General features: G+C 42.1%; 3 protein-coding genes across 21 annotated transcripts in view; 2 read left to right on the top strand and 1 right to left on the bottom strand.

Annotated features, from left to right (window-relative positions):
- Window positions 1-10973, top strand: part of LOC125769380 (uncharacterized) — a 12459-nt gene extending 1486 nt beyond the window's left edge. For 3 of the 16 annotated variants that reach the window (XM_049438096.1, XM_049438088.1, XM_049438090.1), the window contains exons 2-6: window positions 452-1916; window positions 5530-5741; window positions 9146-9244; window positions 9847-10026; window positions 10191-10973. In XM_049438096.1, the coding sequence (XP_049294053.1) occupies window positions 1007-1916; window positions 5530-5741; window positions 9146-9244; window positions 9847-10026; window positions 10191-10694 (1905 nt within the window). In that variant the 5' untranslated portion in view covers window positions 452-1006 and the 3' untranslated portion in view covers window positions 10695-10973. Of the gene's footprint in view, window positions 1-64; window positions 1917-5529; window positions 5742-9145; window positions 9245-9846; window positions 10027-10190 lie in introns of all 16 variants that reach the window. The other 13 variants (XM_049438094.1, XM_049438083.1, XM_049438089.1 and 10 more) reach the window with 7 other exon arrangements.
- LOC125769385 (E3 ubiquitin-protein ligase parkin) overlaps window positions 1-17143 on the bottom strand; it is a 26157-nt gene extending 9014 nt beyond the window's left edge. The window contains exons 1-2 of one of the 2 annotated variants that reach the window (XM_049438104.1): window positions 17037-17143; window positions 13710-13936 (exon numbers count right to left, since the gene is read on the bottom strand). The gene's annotated coding sequence lies outside the window, so the exon portion shown is untranslated. Of the gene's footprint in view, window positions 1-13709; window positions 14314-17036 lie in introns of those variants that run through there. The other variant, XM_049438105.1, reaches the window with a different exon arrangement.
- LOC125769391 (chaperone protein DnaJ 2-like) lies at window positions 15096-17044 on the top strand. Of its 3 annotated transcripts, none has more exons than XR_007419057.1 (5): window positions 15096-15398; window positions 15511-15635; window positions 15727-15820; window positions 15919-16885; window positions 16966-17044. XR_007419057.1 is itself a non-coding variant. In XM_049438114.1 (5 exons), the coding sequence occupies exons 1-5, from the start codon at window positions 15328-15330 to the stop codon at window positions 16651-16653; spliced, it is 951 nt and encodes a 316-aa protein (XP_049294071.1). In that variant the 5' UTR covers window positions 15096-15327; the 3' UTR covers window positions 16654-17044. The 3 variants fall into 3 exon arrangements, 2 of the variants coding, with proteins under 2 accessions (XP_049294071.1, XP_049294070.1); XM_049438114.1 differs by having other exon boundaries at window positions 15919-16481; window positions 16556-17044; XM_049438113.1 differs by having other exon boundaries at window positions 15919-17044.

The raw sequence follows: 17143 nt of genomic DNA, 5'->3' as shown, positions 1-17143 counted from the left end.
AATATATTTTTCATTAAAAAAAAATTACAAATAAAACTAATGATCACTACGCATTTCATCAAAGGTGCAGGTTTGCTTTCTTGTTTCACTTTTAGTACATACGTGTCGCTTAGTATACCATCGTAAGTTATGTGAAGAGAACACTTAGAACACGGCGAACTTTTGACAGTACAGAGATGAAGAGAGCGAAAGATATATACTGTACTAAAGGAGTGTACTAAGTTCAAACAATAAGTGTACTCGTATACGGTGTAAACCCATCGAAATCCATGCAATACCAGCTAAAATTCCACGTGTTTGCAATGGAAATTCTATTCCATTGTGTTCATACATTATAGTGTATTTTCTTCCCTCTGTGTAATTTTTTAAGTTAATAATCCTTTGTTAAGTAGTCACTATTTATAACATTTGTAATATTAGTGACACTTATTTCAGTGTTTTTCTTCGTTAGATTTTTGTAAACCAAAAAAAAAGCCTCTTCGAAGTGAGAATATGCACAGTCAACTAAAAGTGTATCGTATGTTGATCGCTACGATCAACTACTAAACCAGTGTTTAATCGGCACCCCTGCACGAAGTGCTCGAATATCGGTAGGCCCCGATCAGCAAAATCTGTTCTACGATGTGATTGTATTGCCTGCCCGGCAAAAGACAGAGTTTCCCCATCCGGAAAGCATGGTAACCACCCATTAACACTACTATCCTGCTACGACACCGATCGGTTGATGCTTCCCGGATGCGCCGTTAAGGCGCGACCCATCTCACACCACCCGTCCGGGACCTTTCAAGCTTCCATGCTGCGGGGGAAAGCTCTTTCGCCATTTCTCCACCATCAAACACACACACGCACGCACGGGTGGCCACTGTACCCGAAACGGTTATAAATAGTGCATAATTGGTTTAGTGCTTGGGCGTTAAGGGTAAAAATAGCGCGCCGGCGCTTCCTTCCGGCTAAGGAAACGCGCAATCGACGTGAGGACGACGTCAGAGCACCAGTATATACCAGTATGGATTGTTGCAGCAGTAGCAACTACGTAGACTACAGGCATCATTCGATGAACGGCAACTACTGCTATCCGTACTCGCCCAACATGCTGCGCAGTGCGTCCCCGTACCCGTTGGCCAGCAGCGGCCGATACGGTACGGACTATCGATCTTCTCCGCTCGGCTATCACCATCACGGTGGGTACGATGGGTACGATAAGTACTACGGCAGCTACCATCATGCATCATCGAGCTATCAGACCGGTTACTATGGTAACTATCCGTCATCCTATCGTGACTATGGAAGCTACGGGCATTATTACCATCAGTCGCAATCACCGTACGCACGTGGCGGAGGATCTAGTGGAGCTGCACCACACGGGTACGGCGGATCGGCCACTGGTGCTAGCTACCTGTACCCGGGACGACATTATCCAGCTTCCTCGGCTGCACTCGCTGCACATCCCTTCGGTTCTCGCGAATCGTCCTACTACCATGCCCAGCGCGAACACCATCAGCAGCAGCAGTATTCGAGCTTTGCTAACTACGGCCATCTACCACCGTACCGTAACGGTGTGGGTCCCGGTGCTACCCATGAGCATCCTGGTGGAAAATCGCATCACCATCCACAGCAGCCAACGCATCAGCAACCGTATCCGCCACAGCAAACGTTCGCCGGAAGTCACAACGAGCGGGGCATGACCGGTAGTGTGGGGAGTGAAGGTGGCACCACCACGACGAGCCATCCATCCCCACCGTCGTCGACCTTGTTCAGTGCGCAGAATGGTTACTCGTCGCCGAGTTCCGATTACACGCTGCCGACTTCATCCTACAGCTCGGCTGATAGTCCACAGCATCCGCTAGCGGACGAAGGGGACACTCAAGCGCCCACCGCAACACCCACTCCATCGACGGCTTTACTCGGTGCAACAGGTATGTACGAAGGAGCGAATTCCACGAATCTCGAACGCTCGATGTATGTGTGCGCATGTATGACTCTCTCTCTCTCTCTTTCTAACATTCCCTTCGCCCAATTCAATGCGTGCGCTTTCTCACTCTCTGCACGCTGTAACACGCATTTCCTCCGGTTCCGTCATTTTGGGGAAGAGAAAAAACAAAAAGATACAGCAGCATTTTATGCTGTCGAGCACACCACTACCAATGCAACGTACAGCTAGCGCGTTATCATGGTTACCGTTGACAACCGGCACGGTTTTTGCTGACGTGTGTAGTGTATTGGTGAGAGCGATCCGGTACAGTGCTAAGTAGATCGGTAGAAAAGAAAACAATGCGTCTCCACCACACTCGTGCAAAAGCTTCCCGTCTGCTAGATTGACAGCTTACCCAACGTGCATGGGTGTTGGTAAGCCCTGGGTAGTTCCGTTGGATCCTATCACAAAATCGATAGCATTAACCCGACGACTCTTTCACCAAGCATTTCCGTTACGAGAGTCGCCCCAAAACGAGAACACCATGCTAGTAAATAAGCAACCCCAAGCCAGCACACACACGGGCCGTTGTGAATAAATGATCCTGTGTACACTACCACTACCACTAGGTGCTTCGTTTCTAAGTTAATCAGAGAGGCTTGGCTTGGTCCGTCACCCGTCGGGGACCAGCTCTCTCCCTACGTGTGCGTGTGTGTTCCACGTGTGTTTCACACCAGGCAAGTGGAAGCATCTTGGAGCCTGCCCAGCAGCTACCACATGAGATGGGGAGGGGAGTGCTGTTTTTGTTTTGCTCAACGCCTCCACTAGCGGGAAATGACGCTTACGCTGCTGCTGGACAGCGAACTGAGCGACCGCAACCCTGGGACTTTTTTTTGTGGAGCAGAAAAAGGAAAAAAATCAATAGAAACACGCCCCACACCAAAAACCCCGGGAACCAACGATGGCGAGAATATTACGGTTTAGGTGTGAGGTGGGGACGGGGGGTTTCTTTCTTTTTTCTTTTCTACTTTCACGCTCCCGCTCGGTCGCTCAGTTCGTTTCTACCAAAGCTGGTGAAAATTTGCCAACCGGAGCGTTTTGGGGCACGGGAAGCCTTACATCCTAGAGACCCCACCGATCGGCACAATGTTGCCTACAATTAGATTATCATACGCAGTCGGAACATTGTCAGACAAGAAACCACACTAGCATGTGAACGAATCGATGACATACCGTCGGTGTGGTTATGTTCGAAACGCAATTACGATGAAGTATATCGGTGAGTTTACCTTTCATCTGCAACAATATTGCGGAACTATTAAAATGAGCTATTCGACGATCAAGTTTTTGAATTGAAATAGTTGTCTGTCTTCCGAGAAGATCTTGGACTGTACCAATAGCAGGATAATGAATTCTGTGTACGGAGAATTGCATGGAAGAAATTTTAATTTATCGGTTTTGATCATATACCAAGGCAGAGGTTATCAAATTTTTATTTCATGCATAAGGAAAAATATTCCCTGTTATTTTTTTATTCACTCCTTGTTATTTCATGATCGTACATATCTCAATGGTGTATGTAATAAACGGCGCCGGTTCCACACGGCAGGACCGGGTATCAAATCACATTCGGACCTGGCCTGAAAGACTGGACTGGAAGGACTGGCTAAGTCGTAAAATAAGTCGAGTAATCCAAAAATGGCTGGCATGATCTTTAAGGGTCGTTACGCCAACAAGAGAGAGAGAGAGAGAGAGAGAGAGAGAAATTTCTCGATTTCTTTAACATATTAACACTAGAACTACCGGATTAATCATTATGACTGATACGCTTCAATCTTTTGACATAATTTTTTTACGTTGAATAATTTTACAGGTTGTTGAGTTATATACATCTTTTCTATAATCAAAACTCTTAAAAACTATTGATACATAAAAATATTACTCATAGTTACGCAAAAAAAAAATTAAAAGGCTTAGTGAATCTTGATCTTCAAGATCGCAGTAGACCTAAAGTTGAAGATCTTGCTGTATCGAAGCCTAGTGATCTAGTTCCAAACCAAGATCACCCATTCTTTCAAAAGGTTTGAATCTATCTATTATCGGTTAGTTTTCAATCTCGTCAACTCTTTGTACGGGGGTTCGGGTCGGATGGAATTTTATACCCGGGGTCCTGTCGTGTAGAGACCGTCGCGGCTACCATCTCCCCCACCAGACCGCACCAAAGAAGGAAGACTTGGAGAATCTTCCTTTTCTTCCGTGGTACTACAACCTCAAGAGGTCTGCCATTTTTTGGCTTTGCTTGCCTTTATGTACCCGTCGCAGGATAGTCTATTCTGCGTACGGGAATACTGTCCAGATGAGATTCAATTGGATTTGGAAAATAGTAAATGGGAAGTTCTACTTTACCAGCATTTTGGTCCAAATTTGATACATATCGACTACAACTTCTTTCGGTTCATGCTTAACGCTCGTATTAGAATAGTTTGTTTTTTTTTAGTCGAAAGATTCACAAATGACGTGAAATTGTTGCTGAGCTCAAAAAACGGCACTTTATTTTGATCTGGAATTCAAAATTTAAATAGAGAGAATGATGAAGTTTCTGATAGACATTCCTTTGCATAATCGTTTTCCATTCTGGTGATATTCCAGAAACTTACTCATGCCCGCAATAAAACTGTATATACTACTGGATTTTGGACATTTATAACCAGAGTGCAGGTTGTGTCAAATATACACTGTTGATATCGCGATCGCTCTTTATTTCCAATACATCATGGTCCGTATAATACATCATGGTCCGATAGTATGGCACTAAAAACACAAGTTTTCACACGACAGAAACGGATTCGGATATCCTTAAATCCGTATAACACGTTACGTGTTAATAAAATCAAGAATAGTACAGGACCACAGGGCGATCTCCAGAATTTATACAGTGCCAACAGAAGAGAAGTTAATAAAATCGTAATTGTAAACCTGCCACACAAACACAGCTTAAAATGTTGTCAATCTGGAACATCCGCAGGAGCAGTAGATTTATTTGTCCGGTAGGCCAATGTATCCCTTGCGTATGTTTGTGACTCGCTTTTTTGCCCCCTTGTTCAAATCTCCATTACATTCGAATCGATACACTGTAGCTGTGGCAACATACAGCTTCTTTGGTAATGTGCTTTCTTTCCCTTTTGCTGGTGACATCTTCTCATCATGTACTTATGTACAAGCCTTCAGTTAGTTCATCTTATATGCCTTCCCACCCATTTCCCACATGGGGAAACGTGTCCACCAGGGGGACCGTAAAACCTGCCGATAGAGATTCCGAAAAAGCCACGGGTGAAGGTTTGCCCTATGTACTTGCCATGTCACACCATGGCCCACGCGAAACCCTTTCACAACGGTGAACGAATGGGTGAATTTTCGCTAAAACTCCCCCCGAAAAAAAAAATAACACAACGAAAACGTCGAAACACTCCTTCTTGCGCTCTCTTTCATTAATAGGACTTCTTGTTGTTTCTTTTTTTTTCTTTCCTCATTCTCTCTGTTCTCGGTATGTTCTCTGCATTCCCTGCTCGTTGCTCGGGTTTTGCATCATCAAAATCACCCGGATGGACGCCCAACAGCAGCAGCAGCAGAGTTCCCGCACGGCACAAAGGACAACCGTATGCGAAAGCCCAAAGAGCGCAAACTGCATCGAGCGTACGGTGGTGGTGGAAATGGTGGCAGTGGCCGTGGTAGCCGTACCAGCAGCCCTGCTCCAGCTGGCGTGAATGGGTTAAGCGGGAGCAACGGTGCAGCTGCAGCGACAGGGATGAAATCACTGGATGCACTTACAGTAAGTATATACTGTCCACGTATAAATGCTGTGAGATGCAGATTGTTGGCCTGGGTGCTTTTTTGTGTATGTTTTTTTTTTCATGTATTTGTGTCTGCGTGTGTGTGTGTGCTTTTTGTTGCGTTTTTATTTTCCACTTTTCACTTCACCACCCAAAAAAAAAACCCTGTGAACGGGCGATGTTGGTTGTTTGCGAACAGAATCTCCTTTTCCAAACGGTGAAAGAGAACGTTGTCAAATATTGATTTATTTTCAACAAGTCTGCCCAACGTACCGTGTTTCGTGCCGTCTGCTCCCGGGGCTCTCTATGTTCACATTGCCTGGTGCGGCAAGTTATAGTTTTGGAAGGTACCCATTGGAACACCTCATAGAAAAAGTAGTTTACACTTTAAAGATTTTTATAATTCTAATTTAAAAGGGAAAATGAAACTTAAAATCAGCAACTACTAAATTATTACTTTTCAATATGAAAGTCCTTTTGATAAAATTCATTCAATCATCAAAGACAGGTATTAAGGACATTTTGCATTTTTTTTCACTTTTGATAATGATCATGGGCCATGTCGTACAGACTAAATGATTAAGATATTAAGAATGAATTACAGCACTACCGCCCCATTATTGCAATCAACTCGTTTCACTAATAAAAGCGGCACGCTTGTCTTCAGTTTCCTGTTGATCGATATTCGAACCAGCGACACATGATCGATTAAACGCCAGCGACGAGTTGGAAAACCTCGCGTCTCCACCGATGAATCGGTGAATGGCGCGCTTTGGCATACAGGGTTTCACATTTCCCACCTTCCCACTCTTCCATTCCATTCGTCGCACCTTTCTCCTACTCAGGACGTCAGCATTTCGACCTGTCGGTGGTAGAAGTTTTACTTCAATCAGGGCAAGGTAGCAATTGTATGTGGGACTATTGTTTGCGATGGACAAGGGTTTGAAATCACCCAAGAGCGTACGGGTGGACCAATGTGCAGGTATGTGTTGCTCCTTCAAGTGGAAATTCCCGTAAACCGGAAATGCATTTTCCTATGTACCTTAAAATACGCTCCACGCGAGCTTGTCGGATCCTTTCAAACCAATGAAAGAGAACAAAATATGAGAGTGAGAGGAAAAAGAGAGAGAAAATATTCAACCGGCAAAGCTTCCATGGCAACGAGTCGAACTAATACTAACACATACCATACACACAAATACCATCAAAGCAATGAAAGGCATAAAGCGGGAAAATCTTCGTTTTACCTACACTTTCCCCACCGTGCTTTCCCCACTCACGTCTCGGTGAGTGTTTTCCGTTTTTGTTTTCCATTTTCCGCAACGATCGATCCATGTTTCCTTCCCCTTTTGCGGATGTCGTCCGTTGGCTGTTGTCGTCGAGGCACACTCGATGCTTGCGCTTCACATCACAACACCGTCTGCTACTGCTGGTGCTGCTGCTGCTACTTCTGGTGAATTTCGGATCGGATCGGCGAATCATTATCGATCCTGCGCAGTAAAAATGGGCCAAACCAGCATGCTGCCTTCCACACGGCCAGGATGCTCGACGCTACCAGCAATAAAGAACACAAACACTCCCAGAAGCCGTTCGGGGAGTCGCGAAACGTTGTCCTTTTTGAATGTTTTTTTTTTCTCTTTTACATTCTTCCTTCGTTTTGTTTGTTTAAACGCGAACCATGTTGCGCGTGTGATGGTGTTGGTGGCATGTTGGGTTTTCACCCGCAGTGTATGTACAAAAGGAATGGTGGATCCCTGTGTAACTAGGGGAAAAAACGTTCATCCAGCTAACCAGTAATCGCCTTCCAATCCTCGAAGCATATCGGGCCGGATCGATCCGGGCTGCAAGCAACTTCTTCAGCAAAGCTTTTGGCTTTCGGATCGATCGAGCAGACTGCGTGCGTAGGTTTTTTGGCGTATTTTGTCCTTCCCACGTATGGACATGGGCAGCCACGGGCTTACATATGCGTCCCTGTAGTGTCGCCCATCCACCAATCGAGCCGCTTTTCCCTCGTGTTCCCTTTGCTGCATGCAATTCTCGGCAGCGCGACGGTTTTATCCTTGACGTTCGCATAGGGAGTTCCTTCGTGTGAAGGAGTTGTGAACAAATTATGTTTCGTAAAAGAGGCAAGGAAAAATTACTTTCTGAAAGGCAAAACCTAAGCTACTTCAAATGTTAATTGAACTTTTGATAAAAACGGTTCTAGTGGAGTTGAGGAGCTACAGTTATCATAGATACACGTTAATAAGAATCGTTCGTAATGTCATGTGTCTCGACATTCATAAACCGAGGTTAGTAGATCGAATCACACCTAGATAGGGCCACAACAGGCCAACGCTAACTATCCGACTATGGAGTGCATGATATATGGCAGAGATGACCTATTAAGTCATTTATCAAAAAATTCAAAAGAAACCAATATAAATGAGTTTAAATTTAGCCGGAAAACCAATGGAGAATGTTGTTTTTACACATTTGCAGTAATTTGTTTTAAAACTTTAAACATTTGTAAAATCTTTTCATGTAGGAACAAAAATTGCTTTCTAGATATTTTATATATATATAATATGGGGTTCAAATCCCATCCGAACCGTCCTCCCGTAGCAAGAACTGACTATTCGGCTACGTGGTAAAAAAAAGTCTAGTAAGCAAGAAATGGCCGGCGTGACCTGTAAGGTCGTTAAAGCCAAGAAGAGAGAGATACATTTTATAATTATCATTTAAATATTTCTTTTAGATCAGTAAATATATAGAAATATCAATACAATATGTTATTGCAACTATAAAAAATACGAAAATTACTAAATGAAAAATGTTTGCTAACCAAATACATCAAACTGCTAAATCGCACCACTAACCCTGCAAACCAAAAGGAAATCGTTTCAAATGGTTCGTGTTGCTAAAAAAAACTATGTTAAGGACAAATGAGAGTAGAATCACGCAAGAGTATTACTCGATAAACATCTCATCGGAATGACGTGACGCACTCTCTCTCTCTCTCTCTCTCTCTCTCTCTCGCATCGATATCAACCCACACCTGCTACTAACCCAACATAGGAATGCGCACTGTTTGTATACAAAAATACATAAACTTATTTTGCATGTGTCAAGACACTTGTTGCTCCGTTCGTGTGGCACGCACTGCGAGAGAGTTGAACGCTAGACAAGGAAGTAAATATGTACAATACCGAAGTACCAACTTCCGACGGTCGATGCGTTGCTACTGTTTACGTAAAGGTTGTTTACGATATACGGTTAAAGTTTTATTTTATTTCCAAATCTAGATGTGTTTGTTTTTTTATTATTTGGTTGTTTTTTTTTCATTTTGCTGTTAATTTAAAAAAAAAAAAATGCAAAAACTTAATCAAACAAAATTTTGAAATAAATGAACTTCTTGTTTTAGAATCTGTGCTGGCCCGACGAAGATCAGTTCTCAGGACGTATGAGAAAATACTCAACTGCCAATGGAATGAAATCGAAAGATGGAAGCAATGGTAGAAAGGTACGTAAGTCGTCAGTGTTTAATAGAGTTTTTAAATAAAATTCTACAGAAATATAAATTATACGAAACTACCTGTACTTATCGAAATCTTTTAGTCTTGTTCTTAACAATAATGTTGTACCTTGTTGAAAATTATGGTATAAAATTTAATTGTTCCTAAAACATTCCAAAATGCACTATACGAAAAAGAATAGGTTTTTTACCTACTCCTAATGAGATGATATTTTTTTCGATGAATAATTTTGACCTAAACTATTAGAACTACATACATTTTAGCTATCTTCAATTTCGTTTTGAAATACTGAATATTTTGGAATTATTGTAATTATTAATTGTTTAAATTTCATATGAATTGTCCATTATTTAATAAATTATTTTAAAAACGAAAAGAACAGAACATAGAAAAATTCAATAATTTCAGACAATCTTTCATCGGATGGTTTGAACCCCAAAGGAGTTAAAAAATATAACAAGAAAATGAATGAACGTTTCAAAAACTTTTTCTTTTAACGGATGGTGAAGAGTAAAACATGTTTTCTTCTTTACCAAATTCCACCGCCAATGTACCAAATCACTCACAATATTTTCACTTCCTGCTGCAGGAAAGCAACGAATTGGAAAACGCCACAGTAGCGTCCCCCAGCCGTAGTGCAGGTCCTGCTAGACGCACGAAAAAGCCAACCCCTACCAGCAGGCAACTGAAGGAAACGAAATTATCCGCCGAAAGCAGGGAGAAACAAACGAATCGGGCCACACCGACAACACCTACGGTAGAAAACAAAGTATGTAAGACGGAAACTGCCCATGTTGCTATTTATAAGCACATATTGATTTTGATGTCCAAAAACGTGGTCCCAGTCGGAACCATTCAGTCACGCAACTGTGCAGAAAGAAGTTTGCAAAACAGAAATCGCATCGTGATTAATTTTTATGTGTTTTTTTTTAGAATATTACACCTCTGCCGGGCTTTCAGCAAGCATTCGGCTCGACGGAAATTGGCAAGTTCTCCGAGGTGTTCTTCAACAGTAGTCCAACGTCAGCGAACCATAGTCCACCAGAACACCATCACCACCACCACCACCACCACCAGCAGCAACATCATCACCATCCGCTACAGCTCCAGGAACATCAGCCCCAAACTCAACAGTCCCAGCAAGTACCTGCCCAGTCGCATGGCACGATGCAGCAGCTGGTGATGGAATCGCTCAATGCGTACGAATCCGATGTCGATACGCTTAGCCCATCCCAGGCATGGGAGACGAATGGGAATCCTGCGGTTGGTGAGACGTACGACAATGGTGGACCGACGGGTACGAACGGCTACAACCTGCAGATCGGAACTTCCTTCCATCCGTCGTACTACGAATCGTCGTCCTACTCCGACCATGGTGTCGATTCGCCGCTGGGCAACTATTTTAGCGAAATGACATGCAACGAGTTTGTGAACTAGAGAAATCGATTATCGGGAAATATCCCGGAAGGTAGCAACCAAGACTAGCCAGCCAGGTGCTGGAGGAGGTAAAATGTCGGTAACAGGTATGATGATGCTAGGTGACGAACTCAACACAGTCTCACACACAAAATCAATCAAAACCGGTTTTATGCCAAAGGCAAATCAACTAATGGTGAATTGAGCGGGAAAGTATGTTAGCATTTAAACATATTCTTCGGGGGTGTTGAAAAAACCTGCGACATACGGGGTGTCAAACTCGAGGATTGGCCGCCCCCCAAAACGTTATCGATTACTTAAAAACAGAATAACAAATACTAAACAAAAAAAACTGCAGAGTGAAATGATGCAAGCCAAAGTTAGTTAAAATTCATGCGTAAGTTCATATACTGTAAACCGGTGTCGGTTAGCAGACATCGTACGTGTTTTTGTACATAATTATCCCGGTACAGTCATTCCGTAGTTATTTTAACGTTACGCGTTGCGCGCTAAGCTTCTAGGGCGTAGGCTGGTTTGTCCAATGGCTCAAGAGGCATTAAACCGATCGGTGTGGAACCATTTGGTAAGGGCTAAACACGACAAAACAAAACAAAAATGCCCTGCCTGCGGTGCACAAGCGAACATACACTGTTCTCTTTCAGACGATCATGAATACAACGATCATCCAACCAATCGAAAGGCAAGAAAACATAATCGAGGAAAAAACCACACATTACCACAGGTGTAAGCAAAGGTACAAGCGAATGAATCATCCAGCCATAACGAAGAGAACGAATCAAAAATGGCGCTGGTTTAGAGGCTCTCTAATTTTTTTCTACCAAATATCAACAGATCCAGCAGCTTAGGAAACTATTGGGAAACCAGTGGAAAGAGCAAATATGAGCAACGGCTCAACGAGAAAAGCTTCCCAAAATCATGGTTACAAAATATATTTAAGTAACATTTTTTAAACCAAAATCTGCTACAAACTTAGTTTCAAAAACAGAATAATCTTTGTTACACTTTCCAAAGCATTTGCAAGCACGTGCTTTCGAAGAACAAACGTTAGGAAACATTAATAGCTCACAAAGGTGATAGTGATGGCAAACCGTCACCTTGCGAAAGGAAAGCTCTATCCATCCAAACTTACAACCGCTGACTTTTTCCGGAACTCCCGCTATTTAAGGTGTTCCCCTTACGTCTATACAGTGCTAAAGATATTTTGCTTTGGTTCATTGTTCCAATTTTACTCGTTTCGCGATTACACATCCGTACGCAAGGATAGATTATAAAACGGGAACTCCATTTATAGTGCGATGTCGGCTTCCTTTTTTTTTGTTTTGCTTTTGGTACTCAGCCACACAAAAAAGGGAATCGCATCGGAACCATTTCTAGGCCATGTTTCGAAACAAAATTTAAGACAAACAAAGAATCTTACGGTGCCTTACTAACAAGTCAACTTACGTCTCTATACATACAGCATAGAATGAATAGTATAGTTTAGTTTGTTTCGTTTTTTTGTTCCTATCATATGGTTTATTCAAATGGAATGCACCATTATTTACACCGTTCCTTCCGAGTTGTAGATCCGGAATGGTAAACATTTTAAAGAACACCCATTACGGAACCCCACAAAACAAAAAAGAAAACAAACCAAACCAAACTAGGTTTAACCTTCTTCCGATTCCGAGGAACTTCTTCCGATCAGTTGACTAATAGTCGATAGTATGTTTAAACGACACGATATACCAAAGGAGATTTGTATACATTAGCAGATTTTTTGAATGTTTTAATAAGATACGATGCCACCCCATTCCTCGGGTATTGATGATACAAATGGATGGTTGACCAGACGAAACGAGCAGACATCCTGTGCAAGGATACGTACGATACAAAGAAGAAAATCTCATTTTAGAACGTATAGTAGTTTAAATTAACGTTAAAAGTAACAGTCTTGTAACGGTTTCGCAGGATCTCTAAAATACAGGTGATACAGGAAGAATTGAATGGTGTGGATACCGAAAAAAGGAAACAAAATCGGTACTGTTTGTAGTCAATAAATTTACTGTAGTTTTTTGTTGTTTTTTGGTTTGTTTTGTTACTTCCTTTTTATTTGACCCTTTTCAATCGAGCTATGGATGTGGAAGAATGATCAAATTAATTATAATCCACACAACCCGCGCGAAATACATGTCCATGAGGGTGTGTGTGAGTCTATGTAAAAAAAAAAAGATAATCCAATTTCTTGAACATTAACACTCGATATTCTATATAAAAGAGACAAGAAGGAGAGAGAGAAAACAAAACGCGACAACCTGGAAACAGCCAATGGCCATGATCGGCTAACGAAGGTAATGAATTTATGCTCGAAACATAAAAAAACAAATTCAAACATTTCACAAACGTATAAAACTACATTGATAAATCCAATTTTCATAAACTAAACTTGTATTAAACGAAGAAAAAAAGAATGGGGAAAGTGGACGAAACGAACAACGTTAGTAACGTGCAAATCAATCCCTCCGATGTAAGGGAATGCTGTTACGAATGTGAGGTACATTTTTATTTTCTGTGTGATCAAACAATATTCCACCATTTCCGAATTGGACAACTCCTTGCGCCCCATAGCCCTAGGATAAAGGCTTATAATTATTAGCAAAAAAAAACCGGAAGGTCAGTGACACTGGTCAGGCACTGGTTTCCACGACATATTCACCTTGTGACCGTGGAGGGGTGTTTTTAAGACTTGTTTAATGATAAAACCGGGAGAAGGTGATTTTAAACATTTACATTTTCAAATTGAAACATGTAACAACAAGTTCAAATCAACCAACAACAAAAAACAATACACAAACACACACACATATACACATGCAAAAAGTGTATCATAAAAGAAGGAAACAGACACAAAAACCATTCAATCAAAATCTAGTTAATTGACGAGTTCAATAAATATTTTGTTGTGCAATTCTACTGACTGTTGGCTTTTAATTATGTACTTAAGAGTGATGTTGTTTAACTTAATTTATTACTTACATTTACAGGTAATCTCCTAGCTTTGGTTCAAGTTTGAAACAATCCATTTCCAGGAGGAATCCGGGAGCTCCAATTTTGAGGATTTAAAAATCCTTTACAAATTTAAAGGATCTGCGAATTCCAAGATCTCCTTCATATCTGTTGGGTGTCATTGATCGTTCGCGAGCATCCGAATTGAGTTCAAGTAGCAGTAGTTTTATGTTTACGGCGTTTTCAAGATGTATGTGCTGCAATAGTGAACATGTATAGTTATATATGTGTGAAATTTGTGTTAATGAAGATGATCTATTTGGAGGGACTTTGAAAAGAACAGAAATTAGTGTGCATTCCTATTGGCTGCCTCATTCTTGTGCAATATGTAAACATATTAAGCTATTTTCCGCTATATATCCGACAGATGGGCTGCCCGGTGGTGTATGCAATAAACGAGGCCGGTTCCACACGACAGAACCTGGTATCGAATCCCATCCGGACCGTTCCGCCGTAGTAAGGAAGCAAAGAACGGCTGCGCGGTCAACATAAGTACAGTAAACATGACCTTTAGAGTTAAGCCAACAAGAACACAAAAGTAAGCCGGATTCGTTCTAGCAGTAGCAATTTCACACGAACCATATCGGCCTCGCAGCATCCGAAATGCTATTTCTACGATGTAAAAAGCACGTACGAACAAACGCAGCAGAAGTTTTTAAAGAATAATTTTTCGTGAAGCAAAATTTCCATTTACCCAAATCAACAGTAAAATAAACATTCTAACTTTTACTTTGATGAACGTTTCTTTAATTTCATAATTTCGTCTCTTTCGCGCACGGTTTACGAATCCCTGTTGTGTGAGCGAAATGGATGTCAATTCATTTCGCAGAAAAAGGATGATGACATCTGGCATGGTAGCCAACGTGTGATGAAAACATGGCAAATGGAAAGACCTCACTGTAAAAATCCACATTCATCGATAAAAAAAACTTAAACTACAAGCTTAAATTTATGATAAAAATACACAAACGCACCCGCACACATCCGGTGAAATTCGCATGTTGCTGATACTGATCAATTCAAACACCATTTCCACGCACTTATCAAACACATTGATTGTGTTTGTGACATTGTGACAGATTAGGGCTTTGTTTACGAATGGATTAAAATTGTCATTAATAAATTTCCATCCACCCACCTAATTAGCATCCTGAGCTTGATTGCTGCTGCCTATATTCACTTATCTTATTCGAAAAGGGAACCATTTTAGCCCGCGGACAGCATCCGCTGCACGCACAATCCCATAGACACAGACACGCCGCTGGCGCAATTTTCAGCTACATGCGCAGCTTTCAACTAAACATACTAAACTAGAAAGAATGCGTTTTTCGGTGTATTGTGGAGGAGGTGGGGGGGGGGGGGGGCATAGTTTTCTAATGTCATCATGAATCAGCGGAAACAAGGACCCTTCATTTGGAAAAATTTACTTGTCACAGTAGGCCGGAGGGTGTGTGTGTGCACGTGTGCGATTGTGCTTTTTACCAAGAAAAGTGTTTCTCTTCTACGTTTGCGTTTAACTCCCAGTACAAATAGCGACGTTTTTCTTTTCAACAACTCAAATAAAAACAAAAACATTATATAAATTAAAATGAGCACACAAAATTATTATGCTGCTTTGGGAGTGTGCGCTGACGCGCCAATGACTGAAGTTTGTCGTGCGTAAGTTAAGTCGAACTGCCCATAAATGTGGAGTGATGTGCCCGAATTTGTACATTGGAATGTGGAAACCATTGAAATAATGTAAATCGCTTTCGATGTTTTCGTTCGCCAGCTATCAATATTATGCACCACTTTGCCATCCGGATTCGAAACTCTATAGTTCAATAATGTTCCCGATTAAGGATCTCACGCAGCAGGACTATTGGCTACTGGTTAACGAAGCTTGTGAGGTGTTAAGTATGTATACATTCCTGCATACTGGTCTGGTTTGATCATACATTGCATTATCTATTTTGTTTTTTCTTTACTTCACTTCCGAAACTCAAAGCAAACGCAGAGTGGCGGGCGCGCTATAATGTTGGCTCGCTGAAGACTCACCCTCCCGAGTATGTGTTCAGCGGCGATTGTCTTGGAATTTACAAGTAAGCATTAGAACGTAATTGATTTTTTTCTGTCTGCTATTTTTGTTCCCTACTACTAAGCTCTCTTTGACCTCTTTGTGTCCTTTCCACGCATGCAGCAAGTTTTACATCGTTCCATTTACGAGTGCACCACCACCACCGACCGAGGAATGCATTGATCAGCCTGCAGTTCTGCAGTTGGAATCACTTGCTACTATTCCAACGTTGGTATTTGTAGTGGAAGTAGATATTGAAGATTTATTTGCAGGTGTTACGAAATTAATCACATATCCACGCATGGTGATGAATAACGGCAGATATACAACGATAATGCATACATTGGATGTTCCGATTACACCATACATGCGCCATCAGGGATCCTTCGCAATGAAGGGTTTCGGGCACGAGGGCGATCAGATCCGTAGTGACGTAGTGGTGGTATTGAACCTAAACCCACACCCCTTCTTCACCATATCCGGCGATGATCTCATCTGCAACGCCACCATACCATTGTCCACCGCACTGTTAGGTGGAAAACTGAAGGTGCAGACGATCGATTCGAAGACGATTTCGACGCATATAAACCCAATGCACCTTACCGTCTATCCGTTGGTGAAGCAGTTCAATGGTGAAGGCTTGAAAACGCCAGAAGGTCGTGGTAATATGATCGTTAATATAACGAGTAAGTTTATTCTTGCAACGTTTGCCATATTAAACGCTGTTCGAACGGCTCTAACGGCTCTTTCTCTATTGCAGTTAAAATGCCCCGTGTGCCACCGTATCTGCGTAAGGATGCAGAACGTCTCTTGCGCGAGATGGAAAAGTTTACGGATAAAAAAGAGCGCGGAAATTAACAGTGCGGAAATCTGCGATCCAACCGCGTACGCTCAACATCGACCACACACTGTAACGAGCGTAAAATTCATCAATGGAACCGTCGCACTTGCGCGCGTATCAACCCCCCTCCCCCTTGCCGACAACACGTTCCTTGCCCGTGTGCCGTAGTGTTGGTGCATTTCCGTAAACAACACATTCCGCGACGGCGCGTTTCGGGTTCTTACTTTATTTATCAAGTAAAACTAGCTAGTAAGAAAAGGTGTAAAGCCACAACGACCCGGTAACGCGGCACTACATTCACCATTGTAACTTTATCGATTACTTCCCAGCACCGCAATACGCACGCACGAAATTAAGACACGTTACGAATAGGGCGAACAGAAAAACAAAACCTTCTTACCGCACCAGCACGGGGGACTTTACAGAGCACTGTATCGAAATAAGTGTAAAGAGCGGATAAAAATCGCATATTTTTAGCACATTCTAGCGTCGGGAGTGTGTTAACCT

Source organism: Anopheles funestus, chromosome 3RL, assembly GCF_943734845.2.
Source record: "Anopheles funestus chromosome 3RL, idAnoFuneDA-416_04, whole genome shotgun sequence".
NCBI lineage: Eukaryota > Metazoa > Arthropoda > Insecta > Diptera > Culicidae > Anopheles > Anopheles funestus.
The sequence above is the reverse complement of the archived record's forward strand: the minus strand, read 5'-3'. Positions and strand labels throughout refer to the sequence as shown.

Excerpts from the sequence above, each read along its gene's own strand:
- LOC125769391 (XM_049438113.1), top strand. The coding sequence starts at position 15,328 with ATGAGCACACAAAATTATTATGCTGCTTTGGGAGTGTGCGCTGACGCG. Across the intron at positions 15,399-15,510 it reads ATGACTGAAGTTTGTCGTGC|CTATCAATATTATGCACCAC; the intron begins GTAAGTTAAGTC and ends TTCGTTCGCCAG. Across the intron at positions 15,636-15,726 it reads CGAAGCTTGTGAGGTGTTAA|CAAACGCAGAGTGGCGGGCG; the intron begins GTATGTATACAT and ends CGAAACTCAAAG.